Source organism: Lates calcarifer, linkage group LG16_LG22 (genome assembly GCF_001640805.2).
Source record: "Lates calcarifer isolate ASB-BC8 linkage group LG16_LG22, TLL_Latcal_v3, whole genome shotgun sequence".
In the NCBI taxonomy this organism is placed as follows: domain Eukaryota; kingdom Metazoa; phylum Chordata; class Actinopteri; family Centropomidae; genus Lates; species Lates calcarifer.
The window spans coordinates 21,258,142-21,280,744 of record NC_066848.1 but is presented as its reverse complement, the minus strand read 5'-3'; the positions used below and the strand labels follow the sequence as shown (position 1 = coordinate 21,280,744).

The window sequence follows — 22,603 nt, the reverse complement described above, 5'->3', positions numbered from 1 at the left end:
TAAAGAGCTTCATGGGTGCAATCAAAATACGTTTATTTTTATTTTACTTTACTTTTTTATGTGTGACTGTTAAGAAATGACTGAATTGTTTTTGATCACATTCATGATTATCCTGTATAAATGATCCATTCATCACTTGCTCTCAACATCCCCACCTGGTCATTGCAGTCCTGTAGTCCAGATCACTGTCCACTGGCTTAGAGGCCTTGATCAAAGTAAATTAGCAAAAGATTTTAGTTCAGCTTTTGATTTAATTCAATTAATGTGCCATATTGGTTTCTCTTGGACCAAAAGTTATTTATCTGACAGTATTCAAGAGTTTATTACAATGGCTGCTCTTCCGATTTTGCAGCTGCATCAGGCCTCTTTACTTACATAGCCTTCTGTATACCCAGCATCAAGGATGCATGATGATTGTACATTTCTAAAAAAAAAAAAATGTCTCTTTGCACTATGAAAGCTGCAAATTAATCTGTGTGCAAGCACCTGATTCAGATTCATTTTTATATATTTATATTTCTATATGAATTTGGTGATAGAAATAGGTTTGGAGTGGACAAGGTCTTTCCATTATCATCGAGTATGATATCATGACTACATCAGTAGTAACTGTTGATGTGATGAAGTTTAAGAGATGACTACAGTTATTTGTCTCTTCTCCAGCTGCAGCCACATGTATCACAAAAAATCTGATTTTCATTCATTGACTGACTCAGAACTTCCACATAGGAGCTACCGTTAGCTCTAAGGTGCTTTAGCTGTAGAAAACCTACACAATTGTAATCCAATGGTTAACTATAATGCAAATTAGTAACTATAACTTTCATTTTTTTCCCCCTTCTCACCTTAGTTAGAAGATGATCCATCAGATAAAACCACAGATGAGGATGATGATGATGATGATGATGATGAGGAGAGGAGGAGGAGGAGGCATCAGGAGATGAAGATGAAGATGACAGGTCATTACCTGGTGACCCTGATGAGGAGGTTTCCACAGCAACCAAAGCCAAGCAGTTGGCTGAGCATCTGAAGGCCAAGCTCGGAAAGTTCTGCGGGACCTGGGAAGAGTTTTAGCCATCAGCCTGCTGGCTTTGGCTGGTAGGATCTATGTAACAACAATACCTTATCAGGTTTCCACAGCATTTCATAACTCATGAAGAAGAAGCTAACAGATGTGTGAGCACAGTCCAGACAGTGGTATTTGGTTCACACTGATCTAAACTTTAAATGTGTGTTGTCAGGCTGTTTTTTCTTTTTGATTCATATCCAAGGACATTGCTCACTGACAACCATTCTGAAGTGTTGAATACATGTAGATAAACACCCATCAGTCTGTGGCCAGTCTGTAAGGGGAGCCTCTGTTGTCTATACTCTCATACTGAAGGCGATGTGTATGATTTCCATCATCATCACAGCCTGGTGCAGCTGTAGCTCTCACAGTCATTTCAAATACTTTTTGCTGATGCTGTGGCATGTGTGGAGTTGAGGCATTTAGAACTGCACCATCATGTCCACTAAAGCTGCACTACAGAATCATGAAAAAACTGCATGAATGGTGTAAGATTATATGGTTATATGACAAATTAAGTGTATTTTTTTCTTCTCTGTTCTCACTGTCAAAAAACTACAAAGCCTGTCTGATGTAGTGCAGTAAATTTACTAGAACACAAATGACTAACTTGTGCTCTCAAATTAATAATTTGATAAATTAAATGTTGACATTTAAACATTTAATGAATTAAAATAACACATCGCTATTTAAAGAGAAAACCCTTGTGGATTTGTATCCACAATGAATCTAAACTAAAAATCCACAGTCAGATGTTCTCATGATTCAGATGTCAGATGATTCAAATCATAAAAAAGACAAAACATTAAAATCGCTTGTACCTGCACCATAATGGCTTACATAGTATATTCATTATGTTGTATACATTTTCACAGCATTAATTCCAGTCATGTCATACTCACTGCTCTGCTGTTCCCACTTCAGTTCTCACACACTGGTTGAGTCCCATCAAGCCCACTTTCCCATGCTTTCCTGGGGTTGAACTACTTTCAGTGAAATTCAGCACTTCCTGCAAGAAATAGAATATGAATAAGACTGCTTTGGAGGTGTTAGAGGATTTGTATCCCCCTTCCTCCTCTCTTTGTTCTAAGCTAGGCTAAATGAACTACAAAACACAGAATGACTGTATTGGATGCACAAAGATGAAGTTGACAGACAAAAGACATTTTTCTCAAAATGTTGGAGCATTGCTGTGTTATTGTGTCTCTCTGTGTACAGTATATTGAATGTGTGTCTCTCCTCTTTCCTCCCAAGGCATCACACTGCCCTCAGCCTTCTCAGCTATCTACTTCCTGCTTTTTATTGGTGTGTGCACTTGGTGGGCGTACCACCTTCCCATCAGTCACCTGGGCTTCAATGCGCTGTGTGTGATGGTGGGCTTCTTCACTGCTGGTCACATGGTTTGTCTGTATTTGTACCAGAGTCTGCTTGCCCAGGCCCTGTTCCCCCCACACAGTCTGTGGGCCAGGTAAGACTGTAGCACACTGTGCATGAAACCATGAAATCTTTTGTTCAAATGATTTCATTAATATTTCAGTTTTTGCCATTTGTCTCTGTCAGTATCACTTAACTAGCTGTTTGTCAGTCAGCCAGGTTTGACCTTTACGTACCCAGGATAACTGTCAGCACACTGCCTGTTTCTGGTCTTTATCCTGAGAGCTTGCTGTCATATATATTATAATATTCAGTAATTGTTGGGATCCATTAAGGTTGTCTCTAATCCTGCAACCCCTCTAACTCCCAGGACACCTGCATTCCATCGTAAGAAGACAGGTAATATACCCTAGAAAAGGCTAAATTTATGGTTTGTACGTGTTTGTACAAACCCCAGTGCAGCCTGGCACAACATTATTAGTGAGAGGAATATAGAATTAGCCAGTGGAGTTAGGGTGGGTATAATGACCAATCACACGAGCTCCTGTCATCCCCTTTAAAAGTAGCAACAGGTGAAATGTGGATGAGAGATACTGAGGTCAAATGTTTATCTCTGTGAAGCACCTGAAGTTCCATATATATATATATATATATATATATATATATATATATATATATTGATTGCATTGATGTTGATGGGGAGGACCCAAGGTGAAAGCAATCACTTCATTAGAAAAAAGGAGGCTGTCAGAGAAAAAATCTATCATGAAGAAAGCAGCTGAGACAAAGTTCTTGTGAACGCAGCTTGGTGGCAGTGTTTCAGAATGGTTTAACGTGGCAATGTGGCTAGCCAGCTAATATTATATTATATTATAATAGTTAGTTTGCTAATAATGAAACAGGATTGTCTTTATTTTGAGAAAAAGTCACTAAGAGTGACTTAGCTGCAGGTCCTACATCAGCACAGTGAGCTCATGAAGTGGCTACATAAACATATTTCATTTTCAGGCAGTTTACACTGAAAGGAGATTTGAAACAGTAACAACCAAGCAGTCTTTTCTATTGTTCATGATTAGGTATTTTACAACATTATACAATTTTGATATGCTTGTAGCAGAGGTTTCTCAATTGGTAATTTTTGAAACATAATGAGTTTGGTGTAATGTTTGATGATCAGTTTTACTGAAGGAAAGTATCAGAAAGCTTAAATAAAACAAACAAACAAAAAGTTATTATTTAAAATGGCTGTGAAACCAGTCAGTGATGGCAGAGTCTAATCCTGAGTTTCAGGTTTAATACTTGGTCTGTCTGCTCCGTATATCTAAAGATCGTTGCTTCTGAAATTTTACTATGTTACTTCTAGATTGCCATTGTCTGGCTTGCACTTTTTGGAAACTAATTTATACTATGTAATATTGCAAATAAAACATGATGCCAGTGAGGTCTTATTTGTTTTTTTTTAAATCATGAATTACAGTAATCGTTTCTCAGTACAGGGACCAGAGTTATCAAGGTTTCCACCTAATAATCACCTGAAAAAACTGTGACAGAAATATGATTTCAAAGGGGAAGGGGGTCCACTGAGACTGCATGTTTATAGTCTATATACCACTGCATGCCAACATGTATTCCCCAGTCCTTCTCTCTGGAGGAACATCATCACCTCCATATCTCTGAAATCACTCCGTACTTGCTTCACCATGTGTTCTTCTCTGTCACCTAGAAATTGCTCTTCTCTTCACCATATTGCTTTCGGTCTTCATAGCGTATAGTGGAGGATATTCCTCAGGCACAGGGGTCAAAGCTCATGTCCTCCCTCTCAGGAAACCTTCAGTATCTATTAATAGTGCGCTTGCAATGTGTGGAATCTCTGTAGAACTGGACTGAAAAAAACAGTCGAGGGAGCATGAGAGATTGTGTGAGTTTAGAGACACAGAGAGGAAATCAGGAAGTGATTGTGTGAATTAGAACAGAGGAATGTGAGGCGAGTGTGATTTCTGGACTGGAATGTGTGGAATGACTGGCTAGCAGCAAACAGAAAGATGATCAAGTAGTGCAGCATTCCACTGTGACATATGATCTCTCTCCATCTCATCTATCATCACCAGAGTTTTGCCATGTGTCAGTATCACTTAACCAGCTGTTCATCAATCAGCCGGGTTTGACCTTTTCATACCCAAGATGCCCAACTGTCAGCACACAGTTTACGTGGATCTGCTTGTTATACTGTGAACTTGCCACCATATTTACTGTATATACAGTATATGCATGAGTACGCACATGGCTCAATACATGAGCGGGGCCCAGAAAGGAATTGGAAAATAATACCTGGGGGGCCAAGCACCAGTTACTGGTTGATAGAGCTGTCACTCGAGACTGCGTGATCAGGTAGACCAACCTGTGCACCGCCTGGATTGACTACAAGAGAGCTTACGACTCAGTGTCGCACACAGTGATACTGGAGAGCTTGGAAATGTACAGCATCAATAGGACACTAAGAAACTCCATCAAGAACCCAATGGGGCTGTGGAAAACAACTCTAGAAGCCAACTCTAAGCCAATTGTACAAGTTACCATCGAATGTGGCATATAGGGTGATCTGAACTGGGAGGACTGAACTACCAGAAAGTAACATTGCAGATCTTCAGGATAGCTACAAATACCTCAGGATCTCACAGGCAAATGGAAACCATGAAGGGGCTGCAAGGAAGTCAGCCACAGTCACAGAAGAACAAGGTCCCAGGCCATAGCACATACACCCTGCCAGTCATCAGGTACCACTCTGCTATAATAAGCTGGCCAAAGGAGGAGACAGAGCCCACTGACATCAAGACAAGGCAGATCCTCACAATGCTTGCAGAGACTGAGACTGTACAATAAGCGGAATGTGGGAAGCCTTTTCCAGTCCCTGGTAGGAGTTCTAGATATCAGTCACTTCTTCCATCTGCCGGTGATACATTCCATGCATGGGCTTGTCCCTCCTGATGGTTCATCCTCCTCCTCCTCATATCATCGGGTTTCTGTATACTATGCTGTACACTAAGTGGAATGAGGGAAGCCGAGGACCAGTGAGTGTCAAAACCACTGTTCAGGATGAAATAATGAAGAGATGAAGTGGCCCCCAAAGATGATCTGCACCTCAGGGAAGCAGAAACCTAATGATGACTTAGATGAGAATGCTCTTGAAACTCACCTCAGTAATAAACAATCCCACCCACCCACTTCATGCCCTGGAGGTGAAGAGCACTTTCAGTCACAGGCTGATGCCACCAAGGTGCAGGGCTGAATGCTGCAGAAAGTCTTTCCTCTCAGCGGCCATAAGACTGTTTAATCAGCAAAAATAATAACAAATAATGCATGCTATGCATGCATATACTTCTTATGCATACATGTACAGTACAGTTGATTTTTCAAGACACCTTTATATTTATCTATTTATTATTTGATTATTTTTATCTATCTATCTATCTATCTATCTATCTATCTATCTATCTATCTATCTCTCTCTCTCTCTCTCTCTCTCTCTCTCTATCTATCTATCTCTCTCTCTCTCTCTATCTCTCTATCTATCTATCTATCTATCATCTATCTATCTATCTATCTATCTATCTATCATCTATCTATCTCTCTATCTATCTATCTATTCTATCTATCTTATCTATCTTATCTATCTCTCTCTATCTCTCTATCTATCTATCTCTATCTATCTATCTCTCTCTCTCTCTCTATCTATCTATCTATCTATCTATCTATCTATCTATCTATCTATCTATCTATCTATCTATCTATCTATCTGTCTACAAGTGGATATTGTGCTGCAAGATCAGGGAATTTAGTGGAAAATGAGTCTGATTACATTTTTTTCTACAAAATGTATTTGCTGCTTCAGTTTATTCAGAAACTATTTTTAGAGATACTATGTTGCATTATTATTGTTGTTTGTATTTGATTAATCAAGGTGCAATGTTTTCATTGATTTGTAACATTACACTATTTAATGCATACTTGATCATATCATCTACTGTGGTCCTCCAACAGAGGTAATGTCCTTCATTACCTCAGTTGACCTGTTCATGCCCTGTATTTGAGCTTCTTAGTATTTTATGAGTATCAGCTCTCTATTCCAATCCATTTATAGATGTCATGTCCTGTCATGTTACAGTGTTGACTACAAGCCTTTTCAAACCTTGGCTTGAATTCTGAGGTTTCTTATTAGTGAATTAATTAATTATGAAACAAGTGAAGATAATTGTGAATTGAACTATACATTTTGTGGTTTTGAGGTGCAAAGAGGTCACATTTGAAGCAGTACACGTCTAATTTCATGATTTGAGAAGAGTCATCAGTCTTTATGGGCATATACAGCGGGGTATCGTCAACATAACAGTGAAGATTTAACCAGCTGAGGACCAGGCCAGAGATGCCAATATTTGTTTTCCAGTTTGAACTATAAGTGAAGGCTGCACTGAGATCTAGTAAGAGGAGCACAGAGGTGGAATATGAATACAAAGAAAGCAGAAGATCATTTATCACTTAAGCAAGCGTGGTTTCAGTAGAGTGACAGGCCCTGAAGACAGACTGAAAAGATTCAAAAAGATTATCAGCTAAATGGGATGAAAGCTGCTGAGACACAGCTCCTTCTTATATTTTCAAAAAGAATGGAAGGCATGATACAGATCAATAATCACTCAGAGACCCAGCATCAAGGTGTGCTTCATTAAGTAAAGGTTTAACCACAGCAGTTTTAAAGCTAGTGGGAACAGTGCTAGATAGTAGCACTTCTTTTTCATTTTTTGTTCTTCTGACCCTCTCCTCTGGCAATTTTGACATTGCCATCATATTGTGGGGTATACACTGCTGTCACTCCGCCCCTCAGTAGACGTTCCTTCCATGTACTCGCTGTAATGTCACTCTCATCTGGATTCCTAGTTGATCCCATTCAAAACTCGACATGGTCAGGCAATGATGGAAGGGTAGACTGCTTCCCTTGCTAATCCTCATCTCTTGCTCCCACTGCCCCCTATCTGCCCTCTTCTCTTCTTCATTCCCTTGTCCTGTGCACCAGTGATCCCCCATTGCTGACTAGCTGGCAAAGGGTTGTGTGTGGGTGTCTGAGCCAGGGCTGCGCTGAAACACCTGACTTTTTTTCAGTACACACACACAGAATGGACAGCTAGCCGAGGATGGGATATTACAACATAAGGTTTTCCCTGAAAATTCTGAATTCCTACTATTGTCATTAAAGGTACTAGTTTTGTTCTTTTCCAATAACCTGGCAGTGCATAATACTCTGTTTTGGTATGTGGACCATATTAATGAGAATTTGTACCACATGCTTTTAATTAACTGCACCCTGTTGTATTCATATCTCTCTTGTTTTGTGTTTATGTGTTTGCCTCTGCTCCTGTCTAGACTTTTTGGACTGAAGGACATCATCATACCAGGAAATTGCTCCTCACCCTATGACCTAAATCTCAATGACAGTCACGATTGGCCAATTTATGTCAACCCAGGAATACTGTTCCTCCTCTATATAACCATAGCAACGGTTCTCAAGACAGGATGTCATGGAACTCCTAACCAGGTATCTGCTACTTCTTCTTGAATATGTTGTGTCGACAGCAGTGTCAAAAAACGGGCAGGTCGACCCTCATGCTACAGGCTACTCTCTTCAGCTGTATTTTCTTGAAAATAGCAATGCAGCGCTTGCCCAGTACTTTGGGAGCATACCCTCAGTCCTGCTCTTTTATCAACCCATCCATCCACCCTGATCTCCTCTCCAAGTCAGCTGATGCTGTTCAATATGGCCACTACTAACTGTGTCTTAAAAAGCTGCTTGCACACATGCAACACTGTGGGGTAATTATTTTATGGGAGGACATTTACAATGGAGCAGATACCTGCTGTTTTCAAATAGATGTAAAGAGAGGCACAAGGGTAAAGGAAAGGCAGTCAATAGAATAGTAACTGGATTACAGAGCTAGTAAGAGGCAAGAATAAAATGGCAGAATAAATTCTGAATTGTAAATAAAATCCTGTGCGCTCAGCTGAAAAACATGGAGTAAGTAAAGAGCGGAGTGAAGTTTTTTTCTGTGATTTATGTGGGTGTACCTCTGAGCAAGCAGATGAGGGGCTCTTTGGCACCAAGATTGCTGTACGCCGCTGGATTGGCATTGCCACACCCTCTACTGCACCTCTCCTCCCACTGGGGGGCACAGGGGATCATCAAGAGACTGACCTGTGTTCAGTCCAGGAAATAACCTCAGTGCACCCCAGGAAAATGCTAGTTCACTGATGCAACACTTTGTCTCATGCTTTGTGCTGACATCAAAATACAGCCCTGCATGTTCAGCACTATATAACCACCAACACTTTGTCTTGTTTATTTGTTCTTTGATCACAATTCCTGATCTAAATTTTCAAGTACACATGTGGCTGCTTGTGTTTAAACAACTTCCACATATGAGGACTTTGGTAAAAATTTGGTAAAAGTGAGTAAAGGATTTTGAGGGAGACATTTTCAAATTTTTCAAAGTAATATATTTAAAACAGTGCCGTTTTGGTCTCTGTTCCCTAACTCAGATATCATAACAGCCCTATTATTGAGAAAATGTAAACAATACTTTGTTATTTGAAATTGACACCCAATGAATTTCTACAGATCAGTGCCAGAGCTGGATCTGATGAGGTGTTGTAAAATAATAAACTATGTTTATTTTCAGTGAATATCTAACAGAGCCTGTGACTCTGCACAGTTCTGTGCCAACTGAAACTTTTGCATAATAAATGGAACCTTTTTTGTTACATTTAGAAAAAGCTGTACATTTGCATATGTGTTTCTTAGATGTTGTATTTGTGCTCAGCAGGTTGAGGAGGAAAAGCAGCAAGAGAAAAGGGAGGAGTTAGAGGAGGAGATGGTGGAGTTAAGATCATGGAATCAACAGAAAGATAACTGTGAAGATGACACACAGGTAAATACACAGTCAAGTGTTCCACACAGACAGGGATGGGAGGTGAGGGCCCTTGATGTGACAGGGCCTTATTTTCCTAGGTTTTAGGGTGTAAATGATTGATAGGGACAAAATCTTTGGAACTGGTATAGTATTGATTGAGACAGTGTACCCAGCAGTGTACCTCAGCTGCTGTAATGTAATAAAATGGGCAATTGTCCATGTCGAAGTAAGTTCAATGTGCTTGTTTTTGCCACAGGCTCAGATTGTTATTCTAAGTGTCTGACAACATTATGGATGGGATTCCTACAGAGACAGAGCTTTTTATTAAGAGCAAGATCCCTCCCTGTTTAACCAGAACTATATATCACTACCAGACTGGTAATTTTACCTCACAGAACAAGGGAGGTAATAGAATACTGCTGCCTCAATTGGTTAGTTTGTTTATATTGTTGTGTGCAACTTTTTTGGTGGTGGAAGACGTATTCAGATCCTTAACATATATGAAAGTAATCACACAATAACATAATAGTTTTAATAATACATTTAATAATACAGCCAGTAGAGGTACTGAAATAAATAAGAATTTTAAGAAATGTTGTGTTTAAAGCTGGAACACTGGTAGTATTTATCGATAAATTCATATGAGTCATTCTTACTGTGCTGTTGTTCAGTTTTTTATACTATGTGAAAAGCTTCTCCTTTAGTTCATTAAAGTCTGTCCGACAGCAGCAGGACAGATTTGTTGATAACTCTGTGACCTCTGATATGTGAAGTGCTGAGCCAGAGCACAGAGACATTATGCACAGCTGTCTACTGTGTTTACTTTTATTAAATTACTTGCATATGACACCAGGCTGGTACAAAGCTAAGTAACCCCATACAATATTACTGAGTTCTCTTGTTAGAGTGGAACTAATTCAATTTTTTTCAATTTATTTATATAGCGCCATATCACAACAAGGCACTCAAGGCACTTGACAGGTTGGGGGGGGGGGGGGGGTCTAGGCCTATAGCAGCATAACTAAGGGATGGTTCAAGCCTGAGCCAACCCTAACTATAAGCTTTATCAAAGAGACAAGTTTTAAGCCTACTCTTAAAGGTACAGAGGGTGTTTCTGCCTCCTGGACCCAAACTGGGAGAAGGTTCCACAGTAGAGGAGCCTGATAACTGAAGGCTCTGCCTCTCATTCTACTCCTGGAAACTCTGGGAACCACCAGTAAACCAGCATTCTGGGAGCGCAGAGTCCTGGTGGGATTGTAGGGGACTATGAGATCTTTAAGGTAAGATGGAGCCTGACCATTAAGGGCTTTGTATGTGAGGAGGAGGATTTTGGAACATGTTGGATTATAGCAGTTCATCTACCCAGTGTGTCCCAGCCCCTTTCCAATGTTCTTTTTGGCAAAAGTAGCATTTCATGTTTTATTCTTGAAAGCATTATGGTTGTGTCACACTTTATGATATGATATGACCATTTATGATGTTAGATACAGTAGTAGTAAAACTGAAATAGCATCAGTTTGATGTGACCATATACACTTACCACGTACTGTATTAGGAACACCTGTACACCTTCTTATTAATGTGGCAGCAGTGTAACATATACAATTATGCAGATACAGGTCAGGAGCTTCAGTTTCAGTATTAGTATGGGGTTCCTAAAAAATGCTTGGTGAGTGAAATTATATGGTACCTACATTTAAAGCATCATTCTGTTACTGCTGTGCATTTATTCAAAGTATTTGGTTTGCTGTTGTGGACAAAATCCACAAAGAGGCAGCTGAAACCAGAACCAGATGTGGTTCTGGCATAACCAGTGTAACATCTACAGCACATTTTCCACTAAGATACCAACAACACACTTAATGTTGCTTCGTTTGAATGAACCACTCCTGTTTGCGCCTCTCCTTCCACATGTGCACCGTGTGCTCTGCACAGGGCAGCAAAACACCACAAAGACAAGCAGAAGGAATTTCACAGTCAGAGAAATACCAAACTTTACTGCTTGCACTGGCCATTGTGTGACCACAAAAATAGGGCTCCTAGTCCCATTCAGAAATAAAACTGTAATTCACAATACAGTCTAATGTCTGTATCTGTAAGTGTTTTTGTGTATGTGTGCTCTTCTCTTTCAGCTCATGCTCCTGTCAGTTGGAACAGGAAGCAGCAGAGGAGGAACTGTGGCTGAAGAGAGTCAGCCAGACCTGGGTATCTAATCCTCAGTTTTTCTCAGAAATCACTGATGAGAATGTGAATAAGTCATTTTGAAAAAACATTGAAAAAAAAAAAAACATTACAACAGTGAAAAATCTGTTCAGGATTCAGTTGATTACACATATTTTGGAAATCCTTTCTGACACTGGGTCACTTCTAGTAACTATAGTCATTCTGACATTCTGTGTCAGAGAGCATTTCACTGGAGATTAAAGCTTAATTATCATTATATAAAAAATAACAAATTGTTCACTGCAATATCTATAACAATATTGCTTGTTATTTTTGGCAGGTGTTAGTGGTGTGGCCAGTGGCCAACAGAGTGAAAGTCCGTTTTATCTGCTGGGAAAGGTGGTCATGCAGCAGAGCTATGTCTGTGCACTCATAGCCATGATGGTAACTATTAGAATAAGCTTGATTTTGTACAATTAAGAACAACAACAGAACTTAAAATAATGAGTCATGTAGTCAATCTACATCACAATAAGAAATGAAATTGTTCCTGCTCTTATGTGCGGTTTCCATATTGTTCAGGTTTGGAGCATCACATACCACAGCTGGCTGACCTTTGTGTTGCTGCTGTGGGCCTGTCTCATCTGGATCCTGCGTGCCAGGTACTGTTAACACCTGTAGCTCCGACAGAACAAGAATATGAGAAACTGATTATCTTTAAATGTGACTGTTGTAATTGATGCTATGTGAATATCTTATTTCTGCTGACATTACCTTTGATGTGTGTTTTTTGTCTCATAAACTAAACAAATACACATCTTAAAGTGCAAAGTGATTTCAGTGCAGCTGTGCAGTTTTCACGGGTTACTGTCTCTTTTTGCAGACGGCATGCAGCTACACTGTGCTCTCCATTCATCCTGCTCTATGGCCTGGCTTTGTGCTGTCTGCAGTATGTCTGGGCCATGGATCTTCAGCCTGAGCTACCCACCACTGTGGGAACCATGAGCCTCAGACAACTGGGACTGGACAGGGCCAAGTACCCCTGTTTAAGACTTGGAGCTTTGGTAAGATAAGAGCATAGGTAATGGGTGATTTTATAATGATGGGACTGTATAATATTTATAATTAAATATAAGCCTTCATTTCTGACTCCTGGCTTTGGAAAGCTGGAGCTTGGTCATAAAATTGAGTGGTACAAACCAGAACTAAGGGCTCATTTCTCCACACAGAACTTTGTGACATGAGCTTATTTAGTACAACCAGTTTGTCTTGTTGATAAAATCTAATGAGGCCAGATAATATGGTTTATTGCTATCCAGTATAATATCCTGGACATCCTAGGATCCCCCTAGTTAAAAATCCCATTCTGTGAGCATGCTTTTGGAGTGAGACAAAACCAAAGTTAATCTTTTTAAATCAGATCACTGGTCTTCTTCTTGTGCTGACACTGGCCCACATATATCCTCTCATGTCATATGTGATCTACTTACTACTGATACTTTAGATTGTGGCAGTTCATTTAAATAAAGAACTATGACTGGGCTTTTAATTAAAAAAGGGGCTAAAATTGAAAACATTCAGTAATCCAAAGTTTTATTCCCTCTGACAGGGCAATAGGTGTAATAAAGATGCCCAAAAAAGTCTTGCTGATTAGAACAGCAGTGACCTGAATTCTTGCTCACCCTGATTTTCTGTGTGTTTTTTCACCCCTCTCCCTTTATATTATCTCTCTCTCTCTCTCTCTCTCTCCAGCTTCTGTTCACTTTAACTTTCTGGCTGTTGGTACGTCAGTCAGTGAAGGAAAACTTCAGCAGGCAGAGGAAAATGGCCACACCACTACAGGAAGTCACTACAGGAGGTCAGACACAGACACACACACACACACACACCTTTTGACACTTATTCACACTGGCAGTACAAACCTTAAACATCTGCTGGAGCCCTGCTCTATTATGACAGAATACACTTGCACAACATGTACATACACTAAGGTGATTATACTGTTGTCAAATTACTCCAATTATTTGGTAATTTCATTCATTATCTATACTGCTCATCCATTTAGGGTATGGGGGGCTGGAGCCTATGCCAGCTGACATTGGCAGGGTACACCCTGGACAGATCTCCAGTCCATCACAGGGCTATTCAGTAATTTACAAAAAAAACAACAAAAAAAACAAACAAACAAACAGTCATGATTTATCATATTATATCTATCATATATCATATGTCAACTGTACTTTCTATCAAAGAAATTGTATGAAAACTACTGATGGTGTGTTCTCTGGATGATCCAGAGTGACACTGTTTCTGAACACTGTGTTGATTAATTTTATGGATATAAAAAGTGAAATGGGTGTAGTTAAATTGCCAACTTTGTACATAATCACAAACTTTCTGCAAAAGTGTTAGATGGAATGTGTTGGATACTGGTCTGCAGAGGTTGACATTTGTTAGTCCTTTAAGCCATGAACATTGTCTTCCTGATGACTTTTCTTTCTGAACTTTATCCTCCTCCCTCTCTAACCTCTTACCCTTGTCAGCAGAGGGGGCCAGTAATGATTCAGTGCTGAAGGTTTTAGGAGGCATGGTGATGAGCTGTTATGCCAAATACTGGATCTATGTGTGTGGAGGGATGTTCATCATGGTCTCCTTTGCTGGAAAACTTGTTGGATACAAGATCATCTACATGTTGCTGTTCCTGTTGTGCCTCTGTCTCTATCAGGTAGGAACAGGCCTGAAGACCACTGTATTCAGGTTCTCAGCCCTAATATCTAAAGAAAGTTCATGTCCATTTAGTGTGTTATCATTCATAAACATAATTTTGACTTGATAATGTTTAAGCAGAACTCTTGTAATGAGTAACTTGTTCATATTTCTCAGGTGTACTATTCTCTGTGGAGGCGTCTGTTGAAGCTTTTCTGGTGGCTTGTTGTGGCCTACACCATGCTGGTGCTGATCTCCATCTACACTTACCAGTTTGAAGACTTCCCTCGATACTGGCGGAACTTCACTGGTTTCACAGAAGAACAGTAGGCTCTTTCACCAAAGTTTGAGATTGTCTAGTGTCTTACTCTACCCTTCTGATACTTTTGTGTCTGTGTTTCTCTTTTTCAGTTGTAAGCTGGTTTCACTATCAGGGTCCAGATTTGCCATGTGGCAATTAAACTTGTTAATTTGGTAATAAGAAACATAAGTATGCCAGTATGAAACTAATGAAGGTGCATCCCTGTCTTCCTCAGGCTGGCAGCCATTGGTTTGGAGACGTTTGCTCTGTCCGAACTCTTCACCAGTATTCTGATCCCTGGCTTCTTCCTGCTGGCTTGTATTCTGCAGCTACACTACTTCCACAAACCCTTCATGAGAATCACTAACCTGGAACATGTTACCCCTATAAACAAGTAATACAATCTACACACGTCACATCAAAAGTTCTTTTTTTGTTTCATATTGCAAGGGGGACTGTGTTGTTTAAAGTTACAGTGAAGTGGAAAGATGAGCATCTTTACTGTATCCTCTGTCATGTGACATGTTTCTGAGCGAAACTCATGAAATGGAGGGTTTAGCTAGTGCCCACTGAAATCCAAACACACACCTCCTTCTATGATATCATACTACAACCCACTGCAACCAACAAGCTAATGTTTAAGTGGAGTTGTATATCGTGCAGGATTAGCTAGGCACCCCAAATCTGTTGTGCTAGTTTGTGCTACTGCAGCTCAGTCACAGTCTCCCCAAGTCATAAGAATATATGGAACTGGTGATGGACCCACAAAAACCCAATGACGTGTCTCTCTACAAACATGTTTAAAGCTATTTTTCATTTGAGGAGTGGACGTAAGTTGACATGATCTAAGCACAACAGAATGCAGGGAATACTGAAATGACCACTACATTAGTATTAGTGCTGTTTAAATCCAGGGGAAAATCATTTTAGGTTCTTAAGTTATTTGCCCTAGACAGATTTTTGCAAATGTAGTACATTTTTATACACACTTTATTTATTTATATATTTGGAATTTTTGATTTGTTTCACTTTAAATCTACCAGTCTCATTCAAAATGCTGACTCAAACTTTTTTTCATTTCATGAGTAATATGTAAGACTAGAATGTGGTCACAATATTTCTGCTTACAACCACAAGAAAATATTTATATTCAAGCATCAGTGAATTCAATTCATTCATTCATTAACAGAAGCCATTACTCCTTGACCCAGCTGAACTCCAATCTCTGCTCACAATGAGTGGGTTAAAGTTTCATAACAGTCTATTAACACAAGCTAAACCAAATGTTAACTAGTATAGTAACTAACTTGTATAGTGGGCAACAGTGGGAGAGAATATGTTTAGTGTACGTATTGTATCAATATATTACTAACAGATCCTGAGATGTCCATGAATGAAATTTATGGATTAAAAGCTCTTTTCCTGACATCAACCCAGTCGTGACCAGAAAATAAAATAGCTTGAGTCTGCTTTCAGCTGGCAGGCTGCAGACTCTCAGCCAGGACCATACACCGTATATAAAAAATGCATATATATTGTTATACATTATATTTCATATACAGTTTATGGCTGCCACTCTAAGCAGTCAGTAACCTTTTACCACAGGCTCTGGGTGGATCCTCCCTGAGGGATCCTGTGGTTGCCAGATGACAGGTTCTGCCAATATTATCCACAGTTTCAGTGTCTGGAATCCTGCCAGCGGACTCTTCTCCTTTGGCACTGCTGTTGATTTCTCAGTAGGTTTGGGGCAGACGGGTTTTCCGCCTGTGTCTCATGCATGTTGATGCAGAATAAAAACAACAAGAGCAGCACTGAAAACTAGACAAAAAAAAACATCAAACAGAAGAGAGCGATCACAGGGGTCCCGCTGTTTTGCAGAGAATGCCGGGTGCATCGTGTGTAAAGAATTAAACAGTATATGAACTAAAAATGCTATTGGTAACAGTAAAGGAACCATACAAATGTGGATTCATATCAGTACCTCATTCACAATTCCTCAACATGATTCAAGTTTTTAATTGACTTAACAAGAGAATCAACAATTTCTAATTCTGTTAATAAATGAACAGGATTACACAAGTCAATACAAATAAAAACACAATTGGGAATATCTGATGTGTCAACATAGTCACTAGATGGCAGTATGATTACATGGTAGATATTGCCTCAGCCCTATACATACGTAGGCTTCCCTACGGCCTAGAAACCTGAAAGTTGCAGTAAATTATTTGATCATTTGCTGAATAATAATAAATGGGTTGCAGAATAGTTGGGCAGTAATTTTCACATTATTTCAGACATTGTTAAAAATAAGAAAATGCTAATTCCCACACAAGATTGGAATGTGGTATAATATATGGCAGAGGTCTGTAATTACCATTTGCAACCCTATTTCAGTGGGTCCATAGCATGGAAAGACCACACCTTAGTGATAATTTCAGTCCTTCATGCTATTTTCTCTGAGGGAAGTAACAGTCAAATAATCAGAGTTGTGTCTTTGAGTGAAAAAGTGTTACTCTGTGGAGGTTTTGCTGGTTTACTTCCATTCGCCTTGTCTCTTTGACTCATGCTGGTCATATAGCTCTTTGATATGCTAAAAGCTCATCTGGTATTTGGAGAGAGATACGTTGTCTGTCCATGGGATAGTTAAATTGTGGGAGGTCATGGAGGGCAAGGTTTTTGTTCCACAAATGCTGACTGTCTTTTTTTTTTTTGTGCATATGTGTGCTATACCTCTGCTTTTTGTGGTATTGTTTTTCATCATCAAGTATAACCTAGGAAATCTATATTTTTCCTTTTGCTAATGAGATAATCTGCATCCAGGAAGAAGAACAGTGAGAGAACTGAGCAGACTGGCTCTGATAATGTGGAAGTGAACTCTGAAGAAGAAGACCTGGTGACTAACATGGATGAGGAATCTGAAGATGAAGGTAAAAAATAAATAGAATAGAAAAAAAAACAGTGGCAGACACATTTTCACAGTTAAATTGCTTATTGTAAATCAATAAAGACTTTCCATTATGTATGATTACAAACTACTTACTGACACAAAGAATTATGGGCAAAGTGTGCATTCAACTGTAAACAGTGCTTGAAGTCATAAGTCTCATCAGTCTACACACAATGCCATGTAATCAAAATGCACACACAAAATTTTATACATTTTTGCTAATTTGCTAAAAAGGAAAAATGCAACTATCACACTGACATAAGTATTCAGACCCTTCACTATGACACATGAAATTTAGTTCAGGTTCCCATTTCTGCAGTCTATCTGTGGTAAATTAAACTGAATTCAACTGACAGGCACTCACCTGTCTATATAAGGTCTCACAGCTGACAATGCATGTCAGAGCAAAAACCAAGCCATGAGGTTTAAAGGACTGTCTGCAGAGCTCAGAGACAGGATTGTGTTGAGGCACAGATCTGTGGGAAGACAGTCAGTGGGCAGTCAACGGGCAGTCCTTCAATCTAACCCATCTACTTTCTCCTGTATATTGTATCTACATCTACTATATCTATATCTACTTGATGATGTCTCACAGTTCCCCTGTGAGGCCTCTAGTCATTCTATGGTAATATAAAGAAAAAAGAGACCCCCCCCTAGCGTTTTTCACATTTTGTCATATTACAGCCTAAAATCATTTAAACTGATTTTTTCTGTCATCAGACTACACTCAATACCCCATGATGACAAGTGAAAACCAAATTTGAGAAATTTTGGACATTTTTTAGAAAGGAGAAACTAAAACAACAAAAACTTTGACATAAGTATTCAGACCCCTTGCTATTACACTGTGGTAAATTCAATTAATTAGACATTATTTGGAAAGGCACACGTATACAAGATCTCACAGACAACATTTATGCATATCATAACATTCATAACATAAGCCAAGACATGATGTTGAACGAACTGTCTGCAGAGCTCAGAGACAGGATTGTGTGGAGGCACAGATCTGGGGAAGGCTAAAAAAAAATCTGATGCATTGAAAGTTTCCAAGAGCACAGTGGCCTCCACACATAAAATAGGAGAGGTTTAGAACAACCAGGACTCCAGAGGATCCTTGGTAAGAGAAGTGACCAAGAACCTATTGGTCACTCTGGCTGAGCTTCAGTTTGCCAAAAAGCTCCTGAGGCACTCTCAGACACAAGAAACAAGATTCTCTGGTATAATGAATCCAAGATGTTTTCCCTCAATTCTAAGTGCCAGCTCATCACCCAGCATGGCGCAGCGAGAGCTCTGACTTGAACCGTATTGAAAATCTCTGGAGGGACCTAAAAATGATGGTTCCCATCTAGCCTGACAGAGCTTGAGAGGATCTGCAGAGGAATGTCAGAAAATCCCCAAATCCAGGTCTGCAGAGCTTGTTGTCTCATATCCTAGAAGACTCAACGTTGTAATTCCTTTGTCATTATGGGTATTGAGTGAGTATTATTGAGGGAAAAAATGTCAACGTTTTTAGTACAAGGTTGCAAGATAACAAAATATGAAAATTGTGAAGGGGTCTGAATACTAAATGAATACATTGTAAATAAAAATAACAGCTGGTTCTTAGCCATAGTGATGGCTGTAATGGAGTTGGTGTGAATTGGTTTTGCATCTGATGTGACTTTTGAGTAAGAAGGGAAGCTTGCATGAGTTTTCTATTTATCAGATTTTTTGTGGTCTTTTGCCTTGGATGTGAGGACACTCAAGACAGATCTTAGGACTGATGTCAGTTCATTTCTGCTTTTCTGTTTCTCCTGTCTATCCCTCATCCTCTCACTGTCTTTGTTCCCCCAACACTCTTTTTCCTTGTTAAGTGGAGTTGATGCCCAGTAAGTGGGGTCTGGTGATGGACAGACTCCTGGTTCTGTCAAGAAGATTCTCTGACATTCTCACCAAAGTTCAAGTGTTTCTCTGGAGGCTTCTGGAGATCCACATCCTCAAGATGGTGGCTTTCTTCTCTGTGTGGGTTGCACTTGAAGAGGTAAACCCATTGAGAATGAGCGTTTTGTTTGTAAAAGGAGTAAAACAAAGAATTAATGAAACACTGCACAGAAAATCAGTCAATCCAAAATAGTAGGAGAAGCCTGAAGAACCTTTTTGGCTTTTGTGGGAATTAATGTGCCACTATTTTAGAACACTCAGAACACGTCCGGTAATACATTCATATTCAGAACATTTTGTTTTGGTATTAGCCAGAGAGATGCATAATTTGCACTTGTTACTGTAGGTTATATGATATTTGACATAAAGCTATTAAACATGTTTATAATAGCATGGATGTTTTATGATCTATATGTCCCCTGTCGGTTTGTCTGTAGCCATCTGTGATGAACCTGGTCCTGGTGGTGTTGTGGTCTCTGGCAATGCCCTATGGTCGTTTTAGGCCCATGGCTTCATGTCTGTCTACAGTCTGGGTGTGTGTCATCATCATGTGTAAGATGCTGTACCAGCTCAGTGTTGTCAACCCTATTGAGTACTCCAGTAACTGTAGCCAGGTAAGACACACATGCACACATGCTGCATCAACAATATCTTTTGCAACAGGCATGATGTTATGTTTCAGTTAGTTATTGATACCAACATACAGTCCTGGTGAAAGGAACAGCAGGAAAAGAGCAAGAGCCCACAAGCTCATCAGCTGTGCTGCTGTAATGTCAGGTGTAGAGCCTGGTCAGTTGGCCTTCCTGTAACTAACTGTAACTGTAACTAATGTCCCTGGGAAACCACCATTTTGAAACTCAATTCCATGCTCTTCTGTGGAACTGGTAGTGCATGGTTGTTTTCTAAATGCTGCACATTATTAAATTGGTGGAGATGTTGCTTCCTGTGCTTGGATTATTATAAATGGCACATTAAGATGTATGCACCAATTTACTGTACTGTAATTTTAGCTTCTTTATATACTGTTCGTACTGCAGCATATTAAATAAACACAACATGTATTTTAATGTGAAATCTTAAAATATTTAGACAATTTTCTTTGTAAAAAGTGAAGTAGAATTCTTGATCTTAAATAAAAATTAAAATAAACACTTATAAATATATAAATGTGCTTAGTTCCTTTTCAACACTGTGTAGTGTAATATGTGACTAGCAGGGAGATGGAGCAGTAATTACACTGTTGACCATAGCTATGTTTAAAATGTCTCCATCTGTCTGACTGACATAGACTCATAATATCACAAAGTTTAATGCTGCCCACTGAGACTCTGAATGCCTTGGTCGTTCCTCCAACCACAGAACCCCCTTCACCAATGCAGCATTTTTATTCACTGATGAGTTCAGAGATTTGAACAGTGATTCCAGAGTTTGGAATGATGCTGGGGTCAGTAGACATATAGCAACCTTATTCCTCTAATGGATGACCAGGGTCAGGATCTCAGTGGAGCAACAACATGGCATTTATGCACAAGTTTGCATATGCACAAGTTTGCCTTTGTTTCTCCTGTAGTGAAACTAATAGCTGTTGAATACACACACATGCAAGCTGGAGAGGTATTATTGTAGAGGTGTGCAGTAAACTTTTGAATCTAACCTCTCTGTGTCTGCAATTAAAGGCTGTTTACAAGGCAACAGGCTGATTTTTTCCATGCTCATGCTGAATTGGTTTTACTCTTCAGACCTTCTTAAGGAAACATTTCACTCAAAAGTGGACATTTTAATGTGCCACTCAGGAACAGATATTGATTCTAAAACAGGAACAAATCGTGCATTTATTAAGAGACTTTTATCTTTGTGGATCAATCCACATTTGGTGCTGTAGTAAGTATTTGGGGCAGCAGGACAGTGTGTGTGTGTTCACAGTAATAAAGGAAGTAATAAAGTAATAAAGATGCAGCAGTGTGGTTCACTGATGTGTTTTAATAGTTTGTTGACAATTATTGGGCTCTATGGTGTAGAGGAAAAAAACAGACACACACACACACACACACACACCACACACACACACCACACACACACACACACTCTTTAGTAGGACACTGACTGATTATTCCCAGACTTTTGGACACTGTTGTCACAGTCATCTCAAGTTTGTCTCATATAAACAAATTGTGTTTTAAGGATTCTGTGGAATTAAAGAGACTCTGGTTTCTTGAAGCCATTAATAGGGGCTTTTGTGACTTGTCTGGACTATGTATGGGTCCATATTATGAAATTGCCAAGTCAGGGTTACATATCATAGTCTGTATGTCTTGTATTTGTTATGGTGTCAGTGGCATTAGAAAATGTCATCAGTAAATCCTCCATAAGACAGTACAGTTCCCATGAATATTAGGTGCTGGTAATATTCATCTTTAAAGTACAATTATTGAAATAAAATTACTAATGAGCCTGATAGTAAATAAATTCAGACAAGAGCTGAATACCAGAGTCCAACACCAATGAAACATGTGTGTTTAAGGATAGAATGTGCCAATGTCTGAAGGGAAGGTTACAATAGGGTTTGTACCTCTATCCTGAAAGAAAACATTTAGTGTTTATTATGGAAAAAAACAAATTTTGTCTGCTATTATTATTTAAATGTTCATGCAGTGTGAGTATGAGTTTAGGCAGCTCTGAACTGGATATAAGTTTAGTCTGTGTCAAAGTCACAAACTGCTTCTCTCTCTCTTTTTTCCCCTATGAGCAGGGACAGCTGGTGTCGTTGTAGAGTAACTTGACCTGCCACAATAATAACATGCTCCAGTGGAAGCTGGAGTGCTAAGGTGTTGATCCTCGCCCTTAATTACTTTTTTCTGTCATCTTTTCCCAACAGCCTTTAACAAATCAAACCAACCTGTTGCCAAAGGAGATTATTAACTCCTCGCTCTATAAGGAGCCAGTGGATCCAGCCAACTGGTTTGGCATCAGGAAAGATGCTACTGTATTGGGATACAGCAAGGTACAACCATTTCAGCTGTCTGTGCCAACATTTGGTTTTCAGTTACAGTTACAGTTTTTAGTATCAGTACTCATTCAATATTGAGGTTACATATGCAGCTCTTAAAAGTTTTCTTTTTCTTTGTATGTTGAGTCTGCTGATCCAGTAAAGTGATTTTGCTCTT

The 22,603-nt window shown here is 39.3% G+C and overlaps 1 protein-coding gene across 1 annotated transcript in view; it reads left to right on the top strand.

The window, feature by feature from the left end:
• piezo1 (piezo-type mechanosensitive ion channel component 1) overlaps positions 1–22,603 on the top strand; it is an 80,806-nt gene that overhangs the window by 30,831 nt on the left and 27,372 nt on the right. Inside the window, 17 exon segments of the mRNA XM_051076451.1 lie at positions 851–1,033; positions 1,035–1,098; positions 2,324–2,537; positions 7,856–8,027; positions 9,307–9,414; positions 11,529–11,601; positions 11,900–12,003; positions 12,142–12,221; positions 12,443–12,623; positions 13,312–13,417; positions 14,103–14,284; positions 14,443–14,591; positions 14,802–14,960; positions 17,390–17,496; positions 19,373–19,539; positions 19,877–20,053; positions 22,315–22,440. Of these exon segments, the coding sequence (XP_050932408.1) occupies positions 851–1,033; positions 1,035–1,098; positions 2,324–2,537; positions 7,856–8,027; positions 9,307–9,414; positions 11,529–11,601; positions 11,900–12,003; positions 12,142–12,221; positions 12,443–12,623; positions 13,312–13,417; positions 14,103–14,284; positions 14,443–14,591; positions 14,802–14,960; positions 17,390–17,496; positions 19,373–19,539; positions 19,877–20,053; positions 22,315–22,440 (2,352 nt within the window).